General features: G+C 42.1%; 1 protein-coding gene across 1 annotated transcript in view; it reads right to left on the reverse strand.

Annotated features, from left to right (window-relative positions):
• SSU72 (SSU72 homolog, RNA polymerase II CTD phosphatase) overlaps positions 1-22,608 on the reverse strand; it is a 112,139-nt gene that overhangs the window by 26,007 nt on the left and 63,524 nt on the right. Inside the window, exon 2 of the mRNA XM_073585460.1 lies at positions 20,707-20,850. Coding sequence (XP_073441561.1) covers positions 20,707-20,850 — 144 coding nt within the window. The remainder of the gene's footprint in view (positions 1-20,706; positions 20,851-22,608) is intronic.

Here is a 22,608-nt window from a genome sequence, read left to right on the forward strand (position 1 = left end):
CAGTTATTAGATATATGAAACTGAAAAAGCTGTTGCAAAAAACAAAATTGTTATAAAGAAAAAATAATCATAGAATCGTAGAGTTGGAAGGGACCTCCTGGGCCATCTGGTCCAACCCCCTGCTCAAAGCAGGATTCGCTAAGTCATCCCAGTCAGATGTCTGTCCAGCCTCTGTTTGAAGACTTCCATTGAAGGAGAACTCACCACTTCTCATGGCAGCTTGTTCCACTCATTGATCACTGTCAAAAAGTTCTCTCTAATATCTAATCTGTGTCTCCTCCCATTCAGTTTCATCCCATTGCTTCTAGTCTTTCCTTGTGCAAATGAGAATAAAGTTGATCCTTCTACAATGTGACAGCCCTTTAGATATTTGTAGACAGCTATTAAGTCTCCTCAGTCTTCTCTTTTGCAAACTAAACAATCCCAAATCCTGCAACCTTTCCTCATAAGACAGGGTTTGCAGACCGGTCACCATTCTGGTCGCTCTTTTCTGAACTTGCTCCAGTTTGTTGATGTCTTTTTTAAAATGTGGTGCCCAAAACTGGACACAATATTCCAGATGAGGTCTGACCAAAGAGGAGTAGAGGGAAATAATGTCTTCACGTGATCTAGACTGTATGCTTCTGTTAATACATCCTAGAATTGCATTTGCCTTTTTTGCTGCTGTATCACACTGTTGACTCATATTCAGTCTGTGATCTATTAGTATACCCAAGTCTTTTTCACATGTGCTGTCGCTTAGGCCTATTCCTCCCATTCTGTATATGCTTTTTTCATTTTTATTGCCCAGATGTAGTACTTTGCATTTTTCCCTGTTAAAAACCATTCTGTTAGTTGCTGCCCACTTCTCCAGTTTATTTATATCTTTTTGAATCCTCTCTCTTCTCTAGTATTAGTTATCCCTCCTAGCTTTGTGTCATCAGCAAATTTAATCAGTTTACCCTCAATTCCTTCATCTAAATCGTTGATAAAGATGTTGAACAATACAGGGCCCAGGACAGAGCCCTGTGGTACCCCACTTGAGACGTTCTTCCAACTGGATGTGCAGCCATTTACGACCACTCTTTGGGTCCGATCACTAAGCCAGTTATGAATCCACCTAACAGTTGCCTTGTCCATTCCATACTTAGTCATTTTTTCAATAAGGATTGTATGAGATACTTTGTCAAATGCTTTGCTGAAGTCAAGATATACTACATCTACAGCATTTCCTTGATCCACCCAATCAGTGATTCCATCATAGAAGGAAATTAAATTAGTCTGACATGACTTATTAGTTACAAACCCATGCTGACTGTTTAATCACTTCATTCTTATCCAGGTACTGACATACATGTTGTTTAATAATTTGTTCAAAGATCTTTCCTGGTATAGAAGTCAGACTCACCGGCCTATAGTTGCCTGGGTCCACCTTCTTCCCCTTTTTGAAGATAGGAACAACATTTGCTCTTCTCCAGTCTTCTGGGACTTCTCCTGTTCTCCAAGAATTTTCAAAGATTATGGAGAGGGGTTCAAAAATTTCTTCTGCTATCTCCTTCAGTACTCTGGGGTGTAATTCATCTGGACCTGGAGACTTGAATTCATTTAGGTTAGCTAAGTGTTTCCTCACTATCTTTCTGTTTATAGATATCCTGGATTCTTCTATTCCCTTAATAGGACAGTGAAGAACAGTTGATGTTACATTTCCTTTCTGAGAGAAAACATGCAAAATAGGAATTTAAAAGTTCGGCCTTCTCAACATCCTGTCTTACCATTTCATCATTTTCATCCTGTAAAAATCCTATAGCATCTTTGACTTTTCTTTTACTTTTTTACTTTTGACATATCCCCAAAATCATTTATTATTGCTTTTGACATCTCTTGCAAGCCTCAATTCATTGTCAGCTTTAGATAATCTGATTTGTGCCCTGCAGGTTCTGCAGACAGCATTATATTCTTCTTTAGATATGCCTCCTTCTTTCCATTTTATAAACATTTTTTTCTTCCTTTTTAGCATGTGTTTAAGTTCTGTGTTCATCCATCCTGGTTTCCTTAAATGCTTCCTATTCTTCCCTCTTTTCGGAATGGTTAACAATTTTGCTTTGAGAATTTCATTTTTCAAGATTTCCCATCCTTCCTGGACATTTTTGTCTTTAAAGGATATCCAACCATTGGATCCCTCCAATTCTCTTTCTGAATCCCTTAAAATCTGCCTTTCTGAAATCTAACCTTGACGTCTGAGTCATCACAGGTCTTCCTCCTCTAGTTATCCAAAATAGCATGGTCGCTACCTCCTAGGGTCCCAGCCACTTTTACCTCCTCAACCATTTCCTCCCTGTTTATAAGGATTAGATCCAAGGTAGCAGTTCCCCTTGTTTTCTCCCCTACCTTTTGGAAGATAAAGTTGACAGCAAGAGAGGATAAGAATTTCCTTGACCTGTTAGTTTTGCCTGAGAGAGATTCCCAACAAATGTCTGGATAGTTGAAATCTCCCATAACAACTATGTCATTTTTTGGAGAACTTGGCCATTTGATGCATAAAGAGTTCATCCATGTCTTCAGCTTGCACAGGCGGCCTGTAGTAAATGCCTACAATGGTGTCCTTTCCATTGTTCTGTCCCTTGTATTCTTACCCAGTTTCCACAGAACTCCCAGTCTCTGAAGCTTCAATCTCTGTGCAGATATACGCGTTTCTAACATACAATGCGACACCTCCTCCTCGTTTATCAAGTCTGTTTCTTGCAAATAAGTTGCAAACTTTTAGTCTTGTATTCCAATCATGTGTATTGTCCCACCAAGTTTCAGTAATTCCAATTACATTTCTTTTCCTGTGTTAGTAGTTCCAATTCTCCTTGTTTGTTGCCCATGCTTTGTGCATTAGTATAGAAACATTTTCTTTCTCCAATATTTTTATTAGATTCTTTTGTCTTTGTTCTTCCTTTCCACTTCTAATAGCAGAGTTCTCAATAGCATTTGTCAGGTGTATGGCTTTTTCTGATCTTTTGCTTCCCTTCCCATGTTGTTCTAGTTTAAAGCTCTCCTTACAAGAGTAGCAAGGCGACTTCCAAATACTTGTTTTCCAGTCTTCGTAAGGTGCACACCATCTCTAGCAAGTAGTCCATCGTAAAGGTAATTCACTCTGTGATCCAGAAATCCAAATCGTTGCTGACGGCACCATCGACGTAGCCAGTTGTTCACCTGCAGATTCCACCTCCTTGTTCCATGACCATCCACTGGGAGGATGGAAGAGAAGACCACCTGCGCTCCCAGTTCTCTCACTTTCTTGCCTGTCTTCAAAGTCTCTGCAGATGGTTTCCAGGTCGCTTCTTGAGGTGTCATTTGTCCCCACATGTAGTAGCAGGAATGGGTAGTCATCTGTAGGTCTGAAGAGTCCTGATATCCTGTTAGACACATCTTTAATTTTTGCACCAGGAAGACAGCACATTTCTCTTGAAGTTATATCCAGTCTGCAGACAGCGGCCTCTGTTCCTCTCAGCAGAGAATCCCCCATGACCACCACTCTCCGTTTCTTCACAACATTTTTCTTTCTCAATCCTGGAGGACTCTGAAGGCGTACAAGGTTGCTGTTTGTGGGCAAAGTCTTATCCTGATGTATTTCTTTGTTTTCCTGCATGAGAGCCTGGTACTGGTTCCTGAGAAGTATGGGTGCTGACTGTCTCCTGATCCTCCTGCTTCTCTGGGTCACATGTCTCCATTCCTCAGTTTCTTCAGGTGCACTTCGAATTTCTTCTCTTTCTGTAACATGAAGAGATAATTCTGCTCTGTCCAAGAACTCTTCACCTTCCTTAATGATCTTCAACGTAGCTAACCTCTCTTCGAGATTTTGCAACTTTTCCTCCAACAATGACACAAGCTTGCATTTGTGGCATGTGAAGTTTGGCTTTTCCACTGGTAAGTCTGAACATGTAGCAAGAAATGCAGCTCATCAAATGGCTCCTGGCCTCTTCCATATTGAGATTTCTTAAAAACGATGAGCCAAAATTCGGCGCGCGGTTTTCAGATTTCCTCTTTTCAGCTGCAACGGCCAAAACCCAGTGATCGTTTAGCACGTGGAGACTCTTCACTTATCCCAGAAGGCACTGGGAATATGCAAATGATCTCCTCAAGACTCTTCCCCTGGTTTTTGAAGGTGAACATTAATAGGGGTGCCCAAACTTTAACATATGACTATTATTCTATGGGGCCATTATTAACCATTGTGCAGTATTATATGGGGTGTATTTTGTACGGAGCATCTTACGGGGTCATCATGAACTGTATGGAGCATTATATGGGGCTCCTGATTCAATATGGATATTCAAAAACATTTAACCTACTTATGTCTCAATTAATCTTACTTTTATTGGTATCTATTTTTATTTTTGAAATTTACCAGTAGCTGCTGCATTTTCCACCCTAGGCTTATACTGGAGTCAATAAGTTGGGGGGGGGGGGTCGGCTTATACTCGAGTATATACGGTACATCCACAATGGCATGTAAAAAAAAAAAAAAGTCAGCTCAGCACAAAAATAACTCTTACAAATAAAAAGAAAAAAAAACTGAATAAGGTTACGGATCATGTAAAATGGCTGCATAAGTAGGTGTTTCTGCCCCTTCACAAGTTTCAGAATTTCTCACAACTAAAATATTTATGAAAAAGAATGCATGTTTGTGATCGCCATATCCGTACTGAACTGTAGAATCATATAGCCAAGTAATTACTCTATATGGAGCACTAAAAAAAAACAAAAAAAAACTGCCGTTTTTTTCTCCCAACGCATGAAATTTTATTCCCACTTTCCAACACATCACATAACACATTAATAGTGTAATTGAAAAGTACAACTCCTCCCCTCCCCCCCCAAAAAAAACAAAAACAAAAAAAAACACAACAATCCCTCACATGGCTAATTGGACAGAAAAATTAAAATGTTGTGGGTCACGGAATGAGAAAATGAAAATGCAAAAACAAGTGTCGTACATTAGGCAACGTGGCTGCTTTCTTCCAAAAATGTCACCACACCCATCCATGAGATAGGGCTAACTTCCCTATCTACACGTGCCAAAAAAAAAAAAAAAAAGAGAAACACGTCCTACATACCTTACACCTCACTGATCACAATATATGGAAAATGGCCTCTTGAAACTGGGTGGGATGAGGCTCGGCCTAACTTGCAATCAGGTGCATCATAATTTAGCATAACGGTAGACCAAACAAGCCAATGTATAGACCTCTGGTACATTTACACTACACGACCATGGTGAAAGGATCATTGCTAGAAATGTTCGTTTCATAATAATCTTGTAGTCTTAACGGTGTCGATCACCCAACAAGCAAAATGCTCGTTTGTCCGGTGAAATGATTTTTTGTTCTGCACAATGTTTTTTGCTTTAAACAAGACCTGCAGTGTCCCAAACAATGGAGCCCTATACGTACCGAAAGATCTGTTAGTGATCGCTCAGTGCGCATCTGAACAGTGGTCAGCCTGTGTGCACAACCTTTTGATCGTACTTGCCGGTTGTTTAAGGCCAAGTTCACACGTAGCTTTTTTTTTTGCGTTTTCGAGGCAATTTTTAAACGCGTGATTTTTGCTGCGAACACGCAAAAAAAAAAAAAAGCATCCCATGCAATCCTATGGCATTCTGCACATGCTATGCTAATGCTGCGTATTTTTCCGCGGTGGAATTGCATCGTGGAAAAATACGCAGCATGTTCATTCTTTGTGCGGAATATAGGATGCATTGTTCCGCTTACTTTGCATGTGGCTATGCCCACCATGCGAGAAGTAAGTGGAACATTTGCAGATGGTACCCACGGTATGGAGGAGATTCTCCTCCAGGCTCTGGGTACCATATCCCTGTAAATTTAAATTAAAAAAATGGCGTTATTCTCACATTCCGACATCCCTCGCAGCGTCACCAGGCCTCAGCGATGCTCCCGGCAAGTCCCGTTCCCAGGGATGCCTTGCGACAATGACCTTTGATGACGTCGCGATCCCGCGAGACCGCGACGTCAAAGGTCATTGTCGCAAGGCATCCCTGGGAATGGGACTTGCCGGGAGCATTGCGATGATCGGGAACGCTGCGCTGGATGCCGGAAGGTGAGAAACGCGATTTTTTTTTTCTCCAACTTTCTATCTTTTTACTACTGATGCCGCAAAGGTAGCATCAATAGTAAAAAGTTGGTCACACTAGTCAAACACTAAGGCTGGTTTCACACTAGCGTTTCTTAGCGCAGCGCATCGTGCGCATGCGTCCTGTGCCCCCATCTTTAACATGGGGCACACGGTCTAGCGTTTGCATGAGCATGCGGTTTTTGTAGTGTGCGCCTAGGCGCGCCGGACGCAACCTGTTGCATTTTTGGTCTGTCCGACCTGTGTCAAAAAAAAACCGCTTGCGCACGGAATGCGACATACCACATTACAATCTATGCGTTTTAAGAGTTAACATGGCTAGAAACTGGTTAAACACAAGCCTAAAAAAAGCAAACGCATGATGCGTTTTTTGAACGCGCTTCTATTGCGCACAAAGCGCAGCGCTAAAAGACGCTAGTGTGAAACTTGCCTATGTTTGTCAAGTGTGACCAACCTGCCAGTTTTCCAAGCGATGCCACAGATCGCTTGGAAAACGCTAGTGTTCTGCAAGCTAATTACGCTTGCAAATCGCTAGTTTTTCCCGCGAGAAATGAGTTAATTTAAAATGTGGATTTCTCGTATATTTCCCGCGGAATGGAATTCCAGAATTCCCACGGGAATTCCACACGTATGCACATAGCCTAAAGCTGTGCATGGAGCAGTGTAAATGGACCCTTAGTCTAAAGACGTACCAAATTTATCCTAAGATTTAGTAAATCAGTACTGTTGTGTGCGGTACTGTAAGCTTGGCACAGCTGAAGCTCATAACTGGTCACCAAAACCTCAGGCGCAGTTTTGAACAGCCATCTATTAGAAACAAAATTTCCACAACCTTTAACTATAGTAGAAAATAAGTAAATACCTGTGAGCTCTATAACTGCTCCCAACTCCAGCGATCAACTGGTCTTGTAGGTAAAAATCCTTTGAGGCAATGCCATGTAATCACACAGATGCACCACCTGGGGTACACACCAGGGAAATTCTCGGAGACTGGCAACGCTGCTTCATGGTCCTAGGTCATATGGACAAGGGTAATCATCCAAAGACCTTGGTAATCTTGCTAGCAACCTGAAAATGTTTGTTCATAGACCTGAGATTGTAAACAGGTAAAAGCTGCCTACCTATAAGTTTTCAGGAAGATACCATATTTTTCTCAGCATTAAGTATATAAATTGGAAATCAAAATGATTCAACCAACCCTCCACTGCAAGTAAGGCTATGTGCACACGGTGTGGATTCTGCTGTGGATCCGCAGCAGATTTAGGTGCGTTGTACAGTACCATTGTTTTTCAATGGTAAACTGAAAAACGCTGTGCACATACTGCAGATTTTTCCGCGCGGATTTGCTGTGGGTTACAATCCGCAGCATGTCAATTCTTTGTGCGGATTCCGCTGCAGTTTCACACCTTATCCATTATGAGGTGTGAAACCACAGGGCAAAACCGCAGGTATTTTGTTCAGCGGAGTTTTCAACAAAATCCGCACAACCTAAAAACTACGTGTGCACTTACCCTTAGATTTGCAAAGTTTACAAACCTTCTGCTGTTTACAATCAAAGAATTAACCACTTCACCTTTGGATTTTTTTTTGTTTTAGGGCTTTTGTTTTTTTGCTCCCCTTCTCAGAGCCATAACCTTATTTTTCCTATCAATGTGGCCATGTGAGGGCTTATTGTTAGCTGGACGAGTTGTACTTTTGAACGACACCATTTATCTAAGTAATGGAAATGGGGGAAGAAAAATTCCAAGTAAAGGTGAAATAGCAAAAATGCAAACCCACCAACTTTAAATCCTGTGGTCAGATTTAACATGTTAACAGCCGTGGCTGGATTGCGATTACACCCACGACAGTGGATTAGATCAGTTGTCATGTGCCTGAAAAGATGCAGGCTGTTAAATAGCTCAATACAACAAAAAGTGGCTTCTCCAACTTCATCACAAACCACTTTTACTAAGCTATTGATGTCTTAGAATTTTTCACCCCCTTCATGACAACCATCTTTATGACTTAGGCCAGGTTCATACTGCGTTAATGCAGTCCGTTCAACGCATAGCGGTAACGAACTGCATTAACGCTACTCACAACGCGATCGTGTTATGACCTCCCGCCAGCGCAGATGCTTCATCTGCGCTAGCAGTGACGGACCCTCGGACACTGCAGCCCGCGTCCGAGGGTCCGTCACAGCATGACGGCACATTGCTAACGCATGCTGATTTTGACAAGCGTTAGCTATGCGTCCCGTTATGGCAGCATTAACGGCTGCGTTACATCGCGTTGTCGCAGTGTAAGGCAGTCTAATGGACTGCCATAACGCAGTCTGAACCCAGCCTTAGAAGATTTCGCCATTATGACCTGCTGCAAATATGATCTATAGCCAGACACAGGCTTCTGGCATCCTGAGGAATTTTAGCCTATTCTTCATAGGCAAAGACCACCAGATCACCAATGTTCTTGGGTTGTCGAAGAGTTACAATCATTGACTTGGACAAAGAAAGAGAAAAAAAAAAAATAAAAAAAAGTCAAGACCGCATAAATGTACCCAGACACAGCTGGGAGCGGAGTTCAAAGTTTAAGTAACACTGGCTGCATTATCTAGAGGCGGCAGAAAGAGGAAGTAGTGACCAGATTCTTGAACGGCAGGTGGTCAACCTCCCAGTGACTACAAAGACCTACAGCAAGATTGTGTCAGAAGGCATTGAAGCTTCAGTTTGCTCAGTAGGGGCATACAAACTGCTGTAGCATTTCAGAACCCATCTACAAAACATCACCTCTACTGTTCCCTAAAGCACAAGAAAAGTCAGCTCCAATATGCTTAAATACATAAAATAAGCCTAAGAAGATTGGGATTTTGTTTTGTGGAAAGTCTAAATTAAATTAACTTTTCAGTGGTATATCTCAAGGATGAAATATAAAGGATATGTTGAACAGAGCACCCTGCTCACAGAGAAGCATGTTGGTAGCTTGGGGATGCCTAACGTAACATGGCAATGGCTCAGTGAGGTCTACAATGTAGCATGGCAGTGGTTTGGTGATGCATACAGTAACGCACGGCGGTGGCTTGGAAACATTCTGGGGCCGCCATCCTTCGGCAAAGAAAACCTACAGCGTGTGGAAGACTAGACGGATTCAATAAAGTATCAGGAAATCCAAGGAGAAAACGTCATGGCTTCTTGATGAAGTTGAAGCTTAGGCATCATTAGACCCCCCCTCCAATAAGACAATGTTCCCAAGCATAGCTCACAGTCCACCAAGACTTGGTTTCATGAGTTCTGGAAGAATCTGGAGTTGGTTTCACATTCAACCTAATTCCTTAATATCTTTAGTGGGATTTGAAGGTGGTGGTCGAACACCAAACATATTAGTGACCTAGAGGCCATGGAAATAGGCCAATTCCTCAGAACGCAGCCAGAAGTCGGTGTCTGGCTATGCATCACGTATGCAGCAGGTCATAACAGCCAGAGGTGCTCTAGGGACTTGAGAAAGACGCTAGTCATGAAAAGGGGAATTTTTTTTTTGTTGGGGGGGGGGGGAGAAGAGTGGTGGTGAAGACCAGTGCAAAGTAAATCAACCAAAGGGTGGTGTCAAATTAGACAAAAGATTCTAAAGATGTGCTAAATTTATCAGCCAGAAACAGGCACTGAAATTTGACATGCTTACCCACTATACATTGAGGTTGGCCAATCCTGTTTATTTCAATGGGACTAGTCAACTATAATGTGCACACCCTGCCTCCCAAAGCTAACAAGATAATGAGCGTATTTAAAAAAAAAAAAAAACAAAAAAAAACAAAAAAACTTAGTAATGCAAATTTGTCTCTGCAGTGTGGAATGCTCCACCTACTGCATCACTCCATTCAATTCTTCTGTCCGGACCAGTCTTGCAGCCGAAGAACAGGGAAACCAGTCCGCTTTTTTGCTGATCAGTGGAAGTCCCAATGGTAGGACTTTCACCAATCTAAAAAGTTATCACCTATGCCGTAACTAGGCAAAAATGTGTTTGGTCTGGAAGTTCTCTTAAATCCATGTAATGAACAAGATTTGTACTATACAATTTCAACCAAACTGACATACAATGGGGTTAAGATTATCTCCTCTTTATTTTCATTCATTAACTTGGATCTACAGACTTTTGCCACAACAGAGGTTGGGTGTGGACCATCACTATAGGCTACAGCGAAGCACAATTTAGCGTCACATGCATAAATTGCGTCGGTGACTGGCTCAGAGTGTTCCCCTCCATAATGGACTGGTACAGAGGCTAACCACTATTTTGGTCCAGACATTAAATAAAATATAGGGATGGAGGGGCAACCTGATGTTCCAATTTCCATGGCAGAGTCTGGTTTGTGCAGCCATTGCTTCTAATAAGCACATTTTAGTCTACTTTCTCCTCGGTGTTGTCTCCTCCATTTACAAACGAAAAAAAAATAAAAATTGGCCCATACTCTATGCAAAATAGATACACAAAATTCTCCAATCTGCAAAATTTTGCGTAAAAGGTAGGTCCAAGTTTTTCCCATCATGTACAAGCAAGTTGGCTTGTTGTATAGAGAAATTTCTTGTATACCCAGCTTTTACAGTATTTTGGGAAAAGGTGGGTGTTAAATACACAGTAAATTATTGGTATGCCTATTTTTATTAGCTTTATAGCCGACATGATAAAGCAGTGAGTATCAGATAAACCTGTCACCACTTAGAGAATATTCCAATTTCATCTTCCTATCCCACTTCCACAAACATAATACTATCACACTAGAGTTTACAACTCAATTGAAATTTTATAAGTGTCACATAACATTACTCCTTAACCCCTTAATGACCCCAGCTATTTTCGGTTTTGCGGTTTCATTTTTCGCTCCCCTTCTTCCCAGAGCCATAAACTTTATTTTTCCGTCTATATGGCCATGTGAGGGCTTATTTTTTTGTGGGATGAGTTGTACTTTTGAACGACACAATTGGTTTTACCATGTAGTGTACTCGAAAGTGGGGAAAAAAAAAGTTCCAAGTGCGGTGAAACTGCAAAAAAAAAAAATAAATAAAAAAAAAAAGTGCAATCTCACACGTTTTGTTTGGCTGTTTGCTAGGTTCACTAAATGCTAAAACTGACCTGCCATTATGATTCTCCATATCATTAAGAGTTCATAGACACCAAATATGTCTAGGTTCTCTTTTATCTAAGTGGTGAAAAAAATCCAAAGTTTGCTTAATTAAAAAAATAAAAAATGCGCCATTTTCCGATACCCGTAGCGTCTCTACTTTTAGTGATCTGGGGTTGGCTGATGGCTTATTTTTTGCGTGTCGAGCTGACTTTAAGGATACCATTTATGTGCAGATACGTTCTTTTGATCGCCCATTATTGCATTTTAATGCAATGTCGCGGCGACCAAAAAACGTAATTCTGGTGTTTTTACTTTTTTCCCCCCGCTACGCCGTTTAGCAATCGGGTTAATCCTTATTTTTATCAATTGGGCAATTCTGAACGCGGCAATACCAAACGTGTACTTTATTTTTCCATATTTTTAAAAACTATTTTTAATTTTGGCATGCTTCAATAGCCTCCATGGGAGGTTAGAAGCTGCCATAGCCTGATTGGCTCTGCTACATATAGTCGATGATCAGATCGCCTATATGTAGCTGAATTACTGCATTGCTCATAGCAATCAGGCATTAACAACCATAGAGGTCTCCAGGAGACCTCTGGTTGTTATGCCATCGCATCGCTGACCCCCAATCACGTGACGGGGGTCAGCGATGCGCGTATTTCCAGCCCGGCGGTAGGAAGAGCTTGCTAAATGCCGCTGTCAAACAGCGGCATTTAACTAGTTGATAGGCGCGGGTGGATTGCAATTCCACCTACGCCTATTGCGTGCACGTCAGCTGTTCAAAACAGCGGACATGTCCCGGCTTTGATGCAGGCTCACGGCCGGAGCCCTCATCAAAGCGGGGGATCTGACCTTGGACATACTATTGCGTCCAAGGTCAGAAAGGGGTTAAAAACCTGCAACAAGTTGTATTTTAGGCTACGTTCACATGAAAACATATGGTTAGTGGATGGACCGAAGTGACTGGACTGACAGTCTCCTGCTAGGTATATGCAGTAGTGGTCGAAAGTGGTGGCACCCTTGAAATTGTTCCAGAAAGTTATTGCAATTACACTTGTGATTCCTTTATGTGTATTGGAAGGGGGGGGGGGGGGGAGGCAAATTGGACATCATTTCGCACAAAACCCCAAAAGTGATCCAGACAAAATTGGCACCCTCAACTTAATATTTAGTTGCACACCCTTTGGAATAAAAGTACAATTGCTTTCTATTAACCATGGAAAACCCATGATCTAGGGCACCCAGCTTTCTGACTCTGGGCCCTACATTGAAGCCCAAAATCCTTTGGTAATCTTCAGATTTCATGCTGTCTTGCACACCATCAAGGCGTTCAGTACCAGAAGAAGCCAAACAACCCCAAAACATCTTTGAACCTCCACCATATTTGACTGTAGGGATTGTGTTTTTTTCTTTTTAGGTCTCATTTCATTTTTGGTTAACAGCAGAATGATGTGCTTTACCAAAAAGTTCTGTCTTGGTCTACTCTGTCCACAATATGCTTACCCAGGAGTTTGGCAAACTGCAGTCTAGCTATTTTAGGTCTGTCAGCAGTGGGTTCTCCTGGGTCTTCTGCCAGTTTCATTTCATTCAAATATCAGATATTTTGCACGGACACTGATGCACCCCGAACCTGCAGCACAGCTTTAATTTCTTTGGAACTTGATTGGGGTTGCTTATACGCCATTCAAACTATCCTGCGTTGCAAAATCAATTTTTCTCTCCCATCCACATCCAGGGATTATATTGTGCACCTTGGACCACATCAAGATCTCGGGAGATGGACTTGTAACCTTGAGATAGGTGATCTTGTTAAAAAATGTTGGTTCTTGAGTTCTCATACTGTTCTCCATTCTCCGTGTGGCACAGACTCACAATGCAGATTGAGTTGACGTCTGCCCATTCCCCTTTTTATCTTCCTTCAGGTGTGATTTTCATATTGTCCAGACCTGTTACTTGCCACAGCCAACTTTGAAGGAGCATCACATGCTTGAAACAAAGTTGTTTACCCAACAATTCTGTCCAGCCCATTTTTGGGGTTTTGCGCGAAATTATATCCAGCTTGCCTTTTTTTGTTTTCTTGTGTTCCAATACACACAAAGGAAATAAACAGGTCTATAACAAAACAGTTGTAATTGCAATTTTTTTTTTGTGGGAGAAATACTTTGTTTTCTGGAACAATTTCAAAAGTGTCAACATTACTTTCAGCTATGACTGTATGAGGCTATTAAGGTCAGGATACCCATACCTGATCCAAGCATTGCAGTCCAAACAATGTACGGTAATACATTTGTGTGAACTGGTTTAAAATGACACTTAATATTCCTTTGCCATCTTACACCCATTGCAGTTATGAATTTATAGTAAATTTCATATTTTGTGTGTCTCCCAAACACTATTCTGCAGTGCTGTTTTGCATGACCGGTTCATGCTCCTCCAGGAGTTTCTTTCAAGTACCCTGGTCTGAGACTCTCTGCTCTCCTCTCCTGTACTCAGAAAAGGGAATTTCTACACTATGAATAAAGGCAATCACTTGACTGAGCTGGTGAAAAGAGATTCTAAAGAAAGAACTGGACAGTAGCACTGCAGAACGGTGTGTGGGTGAAGAGGGAGCAAAATGAAGTACAGTTTGGTCCAGAAATATTTGGACAGAACGAATCTCAGTTAGTCTGCGTGCCATTATTTATGCTTCAAAAACTGGGATGCAATTTAAAGTGTAGACTTTCAGGATTAATTAAAGGGATTCAAAAAAAAAAAAAAAAATCTGTGAAATGTCTAGGAATTGCAACCATTTTTCTACAAAGCCTCATTTCAGGAGCTCAACAGTAATTGGACAAATTAACTTTTACATAAATATAATGTTCATTTATAATACTTTTGTAGAGAATCCTTTGCAGGCAATGACTGCATGAAGTCTGGAGGCCATGGAGGTCAACAAACCCTGGGTTTCCTTTGTGCTTTGCCAGCCTTTACTGCAGCGGACTTCAGTCGGTGCTTGTTTATGGGTCTTTCGGTCTTAAGTTGTGTGTTAAACATGCGAAATGCTGCTTGATGGGTCCTGAGAACTGGTGATTGATTCAACTATGGCAGAATATTTCACTCCTTGGCCTTTAACGCCTGGATTGCTGTTGATGTTTTGGGTAATTTCCCCTTATTGTGAAGTGCCATCCAATCAACCCTGCTGCATCTGGCTGAATGTGAGCAGGAAGTATCACTGTACACTTCAGAATTCACTCAGCTGCTTCAGTCACATCATCAATACACAATAGTGACCCAGCACCACTGGAAGTCATGCATGCTCCTGCTACCACACTGCCTCCATCATTTGTTACAGAGGATGTGGTATGCTTTGGATTGCGAGTCGTTCCAAGCCTCCTCCATACTTCCCATCATTCTGGTACAGGTTGATCTTAGTTTTGGCAGTCTAATCTGGCTTTTCTATTTTTAATCCTAATTAATGGTTTGCATCATGTGGTGAACCCTCTATTTCCTCTTATGAAGTCTTTGTCGTAAACTTAGATAATGAAAAACCTACTTCATGGAGACTTTTCTTAAAGGGAACCTGTCACCCCCTCTAGGCGTTTTTAAGTAAAAGAGCCACCTTGTGCAGCACTAATGCTGCATTCTGTCAAGGTGGCTTTTTTACTTAGCGTCACTTCCACCGCAGAAATAATAGTTTTTAAAATTGTTCAAAAATACCTGAATTTTGACACGGGGGCAGGTCTTTCCCCCTCTGACAGACACCTCGCATCCATCAGTCATTTCGTATTTGACGCCGCCTCCTCAGTGTTCTTTTGAAATATTGGCGCCTGCGCTGTACTATAGTTTCGTGGGCATGTGCAGTTAGCGCTGCCCGACGTGCCCGTGCTCTCAGATCACATCCTGGCCTTCATATCACGCGACTACAGATCCCGCCCTGCAGTCGCTTATGATTTATTCACACTGCGGGGCTGGGAATCTTGGGCATGAGAGCCACAGAGAACAACTGAGCATGCCCAGGGCACCAGCATTTCAAAAGAACACTGAGGAGGCGGCGCAAAATACGAAATGACTAATGGATGCGAGGCGTCTGTCAGAGGGGGAAGACCTGCCCCCGTCAAAAATTCAGGCATTTTTGAACAATTTTAAAAACGATTATTTCTGCGGTGGAAGTGACACTAAGTAAAAGAGCCACCTTGACAGAATGCAGCATTAGTGCTGCACAAGGTGGCTCTTTTACTTAAAAACGCCTAGAGGGGGTGACAGGTTCCCTTTAAGAAAAGTCTTCTGTAGACGACCAGGCCTTTTTGAGTTCTCAAGCTCACAAATCGCTACTTTTTGCAGAATGCAATAAACAGTTGATTTGGTCACTTCTAATTTTTCTGCTATCTCTCTGGATTTTTTTTTTTTAGCCTAATGGTGCGTTTCTCTTCCATTGACCATATGTTGTAGGTTCACAGCAACATATTCCAAATGCAAATTGCCACCTTGAATCTGCTCCAGACCTTTTACATGATTGATGATGAATTAAAGCAAACCTGTCACCAGGTTTGGCCGATATAAGATATGGCCACTGCCTTTCAGGGCTTATATACAGCAGTTTCTAATGCTGTAGCTAAGCCCCCGTTCCGACATGGAAGATAAGAAAAAAAATCTTATACACACCTACAGGGCATTCGGGTCCGATGGGCATTACAGGTCCGGGTCCTCCCATCTTCTTGCGATGCCGCCCTCCTGCTTGCTTCATGGCTTCCCACCCCCACGTACTTATCTGCCCTGTTGAGAGCAGACCAAAGTGTTGCAGTGCGCAGGCGCGAGGAAAGGTCAGAGGCCCAGCGCCTGCGCACTGCAGTACTTTGCTCTGCCCTCAACAGGGCAGATAAGTACACCTGCGCAGGAGCACGATGTCGGGGACCCATGAAGCAAGGAGGGCAGCATCGCAAGTAGATGGGAGCTGCCGGACCCAGATCCTCGACACCCATCGGACCAAACCACCCCTTGGGTAGGTATAATAAAAACTTTGTTTTCTTTTTCTTTCAGGTCGGATTGGGGGCTTATCTACAGCATTATAGAATGCTGTAAATAAGCTCTGAAAGGTAGTGACCATATCTTATATCGGGCAAACCTAGTGACAGGTTTAAAGCGTGAATAGTCCAATTACTTTTACTACCTTTAAAAAGAGGCAGCTACATATTAAAGAGCTGTAATTCCTAAACACTCAATTAGGATGTGAATACTCTAACGTTCAGGGTCAAACGAGCATATAACCTGGCCGAATGCCATCCGATACTTTATCGCATAGCACTCGGCCCAATGTTACACTTTGATGCAGTTCACATGCACCCATAAAAGTCTATGGGTGCGTGTGAAACATCGGACTGCACTGGGATGCCATCCCACTGCAGTCCGATATACACCAAGACAGGAATTGGAGGGGGATTAAGAAATTAGTTTCTCAGTCTCCTCCACACCTGCGCTGCAATTCCCTCATGCAACACAGGGAAAAGTAGGAGCCGAGTGTCATTGGCATATCACATCCAATGCTCACATCAGTTGCCATACACTAGTGTTATTCCAGCCTAAAGTTGAGAGTCAGCACTTTAAGCCCGTATTGATAATTAACTAACTAACTATCTTGAACATGTTTTGATAAACATGGCAAAATGTCAAAACTTGTGTCACTGTCCAAATACGTCAGGACCCACCTATATACTGCAAAAATAATACCTGAAGAATAAAATAAACTTAGTCACTAATTGTTAACATGCTTCATTTTTTGACAAAAGGACCAGTTTTCAAAAAAATCTTTATGTGTGAACCTACACTAAACACTTGCTAGTCGTGCTTAAAAAGAATCTGTTATGCGGTTGAGAATGGTCAGTTACTGCTCCCCGAGTATTTTTTGTTTTTATACATTTGTCTTCTCTCGTCTACCAGTGATGGTAAATCTGCCGTATATTCTGGAGATTATCAATGAAGTCCATTTTTTGAGGCATGTCAATGTACATGCAGACCAGGCTGACTATCAGTGCCCATTCATTAGTTCTCACAATTCCCTGCATTCGACCTGTTTGAGTGCTTGATACCCTCGTCTATAGAACTGACATCACCGAGAATTCTGGGTCTATACAAGATCTGTCACGACAGCGAGGAAAGGAAGGGGTTTTGAACAAACCTCTTCCAATGTGTCAAGACTTTGATGCATGTAATTTCCTCATCTGGGCAAGCAAATAAAATAAGAGGGAGAAATTCTGGTTTTCTTCCAACTATCACCAGCCATTATAAACCCATTAAAAATGGTATTACAATCTCCAAGTTCCTATCCCAATATGTAGTATGTGTAATAATATTCGCAAATACCTCCAATTAGAAACACAGTAGTTTTTCTGATTCACTTTGTTCTTTTTTTTTATGTTGCAGGCATGGTAGGACCTCAAGTATCCATGGTTACAACCACTTATATAGTGACTGTTAGCTACTTGCTAGTGGTTTATAACCATGGATACCCAAGGTCCTGCTATGCCTGCACATGAGGAAAGAGACATAGCAAATCAAAAGCTAGCCTACATTTCAAATTGGAGGGATTTGCTAATATTACACCTACAGGTACTATATATTCAGATAGGATCTTGGCGGCAGGAATACCTCTTAAAGTTAATAAAACTTAAGGGTTATAAGTAATTTACAAAACTAAATTGGCAACACATCAGAAGTATGTTGCTGAAAAAAAGCAATTAAAATTTTAATAAAATATGGTGAAGTATATAAATATTAAAATAACATACTACGGTATCACATACAAGAGGGAAAGTATTTGTACAGGAGGTTTCTTCTGCACACTCATGGAATGGATCAAGGCTGTGCAATGACTGGACTAGGTCATGTCTACCAGCTTTTATGGCCATGATTACCGTACTTTTCGGACTATAAGACGCACCCAGGTTTTAGAGGTGGAAAATAGGGAAAAAAAATATTTGAAGCAATAAAGTGTGGTAAAATATTTAACAAATAGCACACTATATGTGATTTTGTTACATGTTATTTTGGATGCTACGGGTAGAAGATGGTGCTGCGGGATCAGTGTGGTATCTGTAAAGTGCTATATGAAGACGCAGGAGGGCAAGTATAATGAGGGCACAGGGCTTATATTTAAAGCACCACTCCAGCACTGCAAAATAACACTGGAGTGCTGCTTTAAGATCTATTGGAGAACTACAACTCCCAGCATGTCCTGCAGATCCTATGTCATGCTGGAAGTTATAGTTCACCACAGGAGTGGTAGAGTGTTTTTTTATGTGTTGTAATTACTAACCTTTTAAATTAATGGTTTCTAGTACAGGCAGTGTAGGCCCCCCTGCCAGCCAGCCAGCCACGCAGTGGTGAGGTAATGAAGGGCTGGAGCATCACATGACCAAACAGAGCCCTCCCTCTTATTGCCTCTCCACAGGTCATGTAAGAGGAAGCTTGCAGATTCTAGTGCGGTGTCTGAAGGACCTGTGATGACATCATAAAGAGGGTGGGCACTGTCCTGTTATGTGATGCTCCAGCCCGCCCTCTTCATGACCTCACACAGGTCCTATACGGGAGCACTCAGCATTAGCAGGAGCCCGGGCTGTGCTGCCAGGTATGCAGCGATCCTTTCTGTGGTACCCTGCTCCTGCCCCCTCCTCCACTGGACACACCTCCCCAGCCGATGCAGGAATCTGGCACTGGGGCAACCACGTGGGTCCGCTGTTTAGGGCTAGTTTCAAACTAGCGTTCAGGAGGGCTGCAGATGGTAGCCTACTTTCCCCCCTTTCTTCCTCCGCGAAGGTCCGCCCACGCTCTGCCTACTTCCGCATGCTTCCAGCGTTTCCCTGCGTACCTACCTTTAACATTGGGTACGCAGGGACAGGCGTTGCATTCGGATGCGTCTGCATGTGGCAATTTGATGTGTCGGTGTGATGTGGCGCCGATGCACACGTCAAGTCGCCGCATCCATATACAACGCCTGTCCCTGCGTAATCAATGTTAAAGACAGGTACTCAGGGAAACACTGGACGTATGCGGCAGTAGGCGGAGGAAGAAAGGAGGAAGTAGGCTTCCATCCACAGCCCTCCTCAACGCAAGTCTGAAACCAGCCTAAGTGAAGGAATATTCACTTGCTGCTCCACGCTCACTGCTCGGCGCTAACAGGTTGGCGGGGAAACGGCTAAAGAATATTCCTTCACTAAGCATCGGGACCATGTGGTTTCCCCAGCACTGGATTCCTGCAGCAGTATAATTTTCCTGGCTCCTGTGATCCCACTCTGCCGCTGCCCCCTCCCCACATGTTATATCTGGACCATAAGACGCACCCCACACTTTCCTCCCAAATTTGAAGGAAAAAAATGCGTCTTATGGTTCGAAAAATACGGTAGTGAAGGACAAGGTCTTATTAACCTTGTCACAAGATATAGGTGGAGAGATGGATATTTTATTTTTTTTTACCATTGCCAGCACTCCATTGGTTTACACATTTCAGTTATTTATTTAGTAATTTATGCCTGGTAAAGGAACAGCATATCACAAGGATACGAAGTCCCTTTGTGATCACCGTTTCGAGATCCCCAGTGATCCTGCAAATTAAGGAGCCGTACAGCAGAGCAGAAATTGCAGCATAGCTAATCAGTGATGAGACATCACTCAGGGCAGATGGAGGTCTCACAGGATGGATCCAACTGAACATAAGGGCAGGTGCAGACGACATTTTTCTGTACAACTGAGAATAATCAGTCTGATTATGCTAAGCTCACACTGATCAGACTGATTTAGTTTTCTTGGAGGTGAAAGGGGGGGGGGGGCAGTTTGACCTCTATAACGTCAGTCTGTGGAAAGTGCGGTCGCACACTGATGTCACAGGAGTGTGATCCGATGTTTTGCAGGGACCCATAGAGTTGAAGGGGCGAGTGCCATCAGATTCTTGGGAGGTAAATCTGCACGAGTCCTAGAGGGAAGTCATGACCCAGCAAAGTGCCATTTTATGAAACTGGAATACTCCTTTAATATAATGCCTTCAAACGCAATAATGACTAGATCCTAAAGTTGGGTGGGAATTTAAACCTACATATGACGGCGCTAGGAAAATAATGAACCGACAGGTCAATGTTATCACAAATGAAACATTGCACGCAGTGAAAACCAGTCTTACACATTGCATATAGTGTATATACACGTTATTTAGCTTTTATACTTACCTAAAATATGAAAAAAAATACGATTAAAGATCCTCTTTACCAGTAACCCATGGTGACAAGCCTAAACAGAGCACATACTCTGCACAGGCTTCACTTCACCAATACACTAAAAACAAGAGGTGCATGTCACTACCACACTAATCAGATACACATGCATCAGAATGCCCTGAAAATCAAGCGAGATTACAGTATTGATGTTATACCTTCCTACTACCAAATAGTTGAGCTGCAAATGCAATGTTTTACGCCTTTGAGCGTTGAAACCTTTTTGGTTTACATAAAATGCAATCCTGGGGATACAGTTCTTTGTCTTTCTTAAGCAGATCATTGTACATCTGTTCATATGTGGTTTTGAAATCGTAAACATTTGGCTTGTCTGGTGCTGGGCCCGGAAGTTTCACATGTGTTCCTGTTCCAAAGGATCGGACATTGAAGGACCGTTTGCTGAAAGACAAGACAAAAAAAACAAAAAAACAAAAAAAAAGAAAACTTTAGTTTCAAGGAAGACTACAAATTGCACATTCTGCAGACAGGTTTAAAGTTTCATAACTATTTATAGTACATTCGGCATGTTATCAAATGCAACAGCTAATCACAGAGCATACCACAATGTAAGGCTCTGTTCACAACAGTGTTTTGAGATGAATTTCTTCTTTGCTAGAAAAAGTTATGTTGAAAATGTATTCATTACAAAATGGATGCAAACACAAGTACTTTTTGATCCGCCTCTTTCCCCCTCTCTTCTCATGGCTCCACTACCACGGCGGTACTTTTTGATTTCCTGCGGTTCCTTTAACATACCTACATCGACGGACCCCGTCAATACAACGGTCCGTTGGCACCCGTTGGTGTCTCGACAAACACGGATCCGTTCCCGCCTTTTTGGCGGATGGCAACTGACAGGAATAACGTAATTATGAAACAGGCCTTATGGAGGCAGTGCAGGTTCATTCACTGCTCTGTGCATAGAGTGGCCGCTCTAACCGCATCCCTGGTACTGACTGAGTGCCCTAATTCAGAGCTACCATCAGTCAGTGCTGGGAATGCAGTTATACCCACCACTCTATACTCTGCGAAGTGACTGAACCCACACGAGCGTTGCTCCATTGACTGAAAGTGGAACGCTACCGCGTAGAATAAGGTTAATCTCCTATCAGCAGGGGTTTAAGTGCCGGCGCGGTTCAGAACGCTATTAACCAGCAGATTAGCCGCATTTTTTCACGACAGGTTCCCTTTAAGGGCTACTTCAGATGAATGTATTAAATGTCCGTGTGCTGTCCATATGCAAAACTTGAAGTATATATAGAGCACAAGAACAAATGCAAGTCGATGTGGTAGAGTATTGACACTTTTACATACTGAGAAAAAAAACTGCAGCATGCACTACTTTGATACTTCAGATCAGACTTGCCCACCAGTTAATGAATGAGAAAGACAAAACGAATCATATGTATCATCCGTATGTTGTAGATGAATGAACGGGTTAATGTGGATATAATCTGTGCTGCTGAATAATTGTAGGTGCAGACGCATCACAAAGAATGGTGGTTTATTCAACACATTTCAAAGTCTAAGCAACTTCATCAGGAAATACCACACTGATGAAGTCGCTTAGACTTTGAAACGCGTTGAACATTTATGTGATATACGTCTGGACCTACAATTATTCAGCAGCGCAGATTATATCCAAATTAAACCGTTCTACAGCATGGTCACTTGCTGACCCATGGATCTGCTGCAGAGGATAACTTTATATGCTTTATCAAAAGCTCCATCTGGTGAGTATAATTATTCGCTTTGCGTTGGATAAGACCCTATTTGCGCTCATCTCTCCAACAGCATTCCTTGGACCATCCGTATGTTGTAATGCATTTTCCACGGATACACTACAATGATAGGAAGCTATTTGACCTTTATTAAGTTGTTCTTGCAAGACATGCACAAAACGGACAGTATAAAAAAAAAAAAAAAAAAAAAAAAAAAAAAAAAACGGCTCACATGGATGGAAAGTTTCTGGACGTTAAGTGGACGATTTTGCCTATGCTCGTGTGAACCCAGTCTAGAAATAAATGGAGAGGATAGCAGGATCTTTTTAAGTGCATTGATGATTATTTCGATACTGCACTGGCAAGATCTTATAACAATGCTTCTATGCATAAATTTAGTGACCACTTTAACATCCAAAAACAACCAGCAACAGAA

This window comes from Dendrobates tinctorius, unplaced genomic scaffold, assembly GCF_039654945.1.
Source record: "Dendrobates tinctorius isolate UK_male_01 unplaced genomic scaffold, ASM3965494v1 ptg000086l, whole genome shotgun sequence".
Taxonomy (NCBI): domain Eukaryota; kingdom Metazoa; phylum Chordata; class Amphibia; order Anura; family Dendrobatidae; genus Dendrobates; species Dendrobates tinctorius.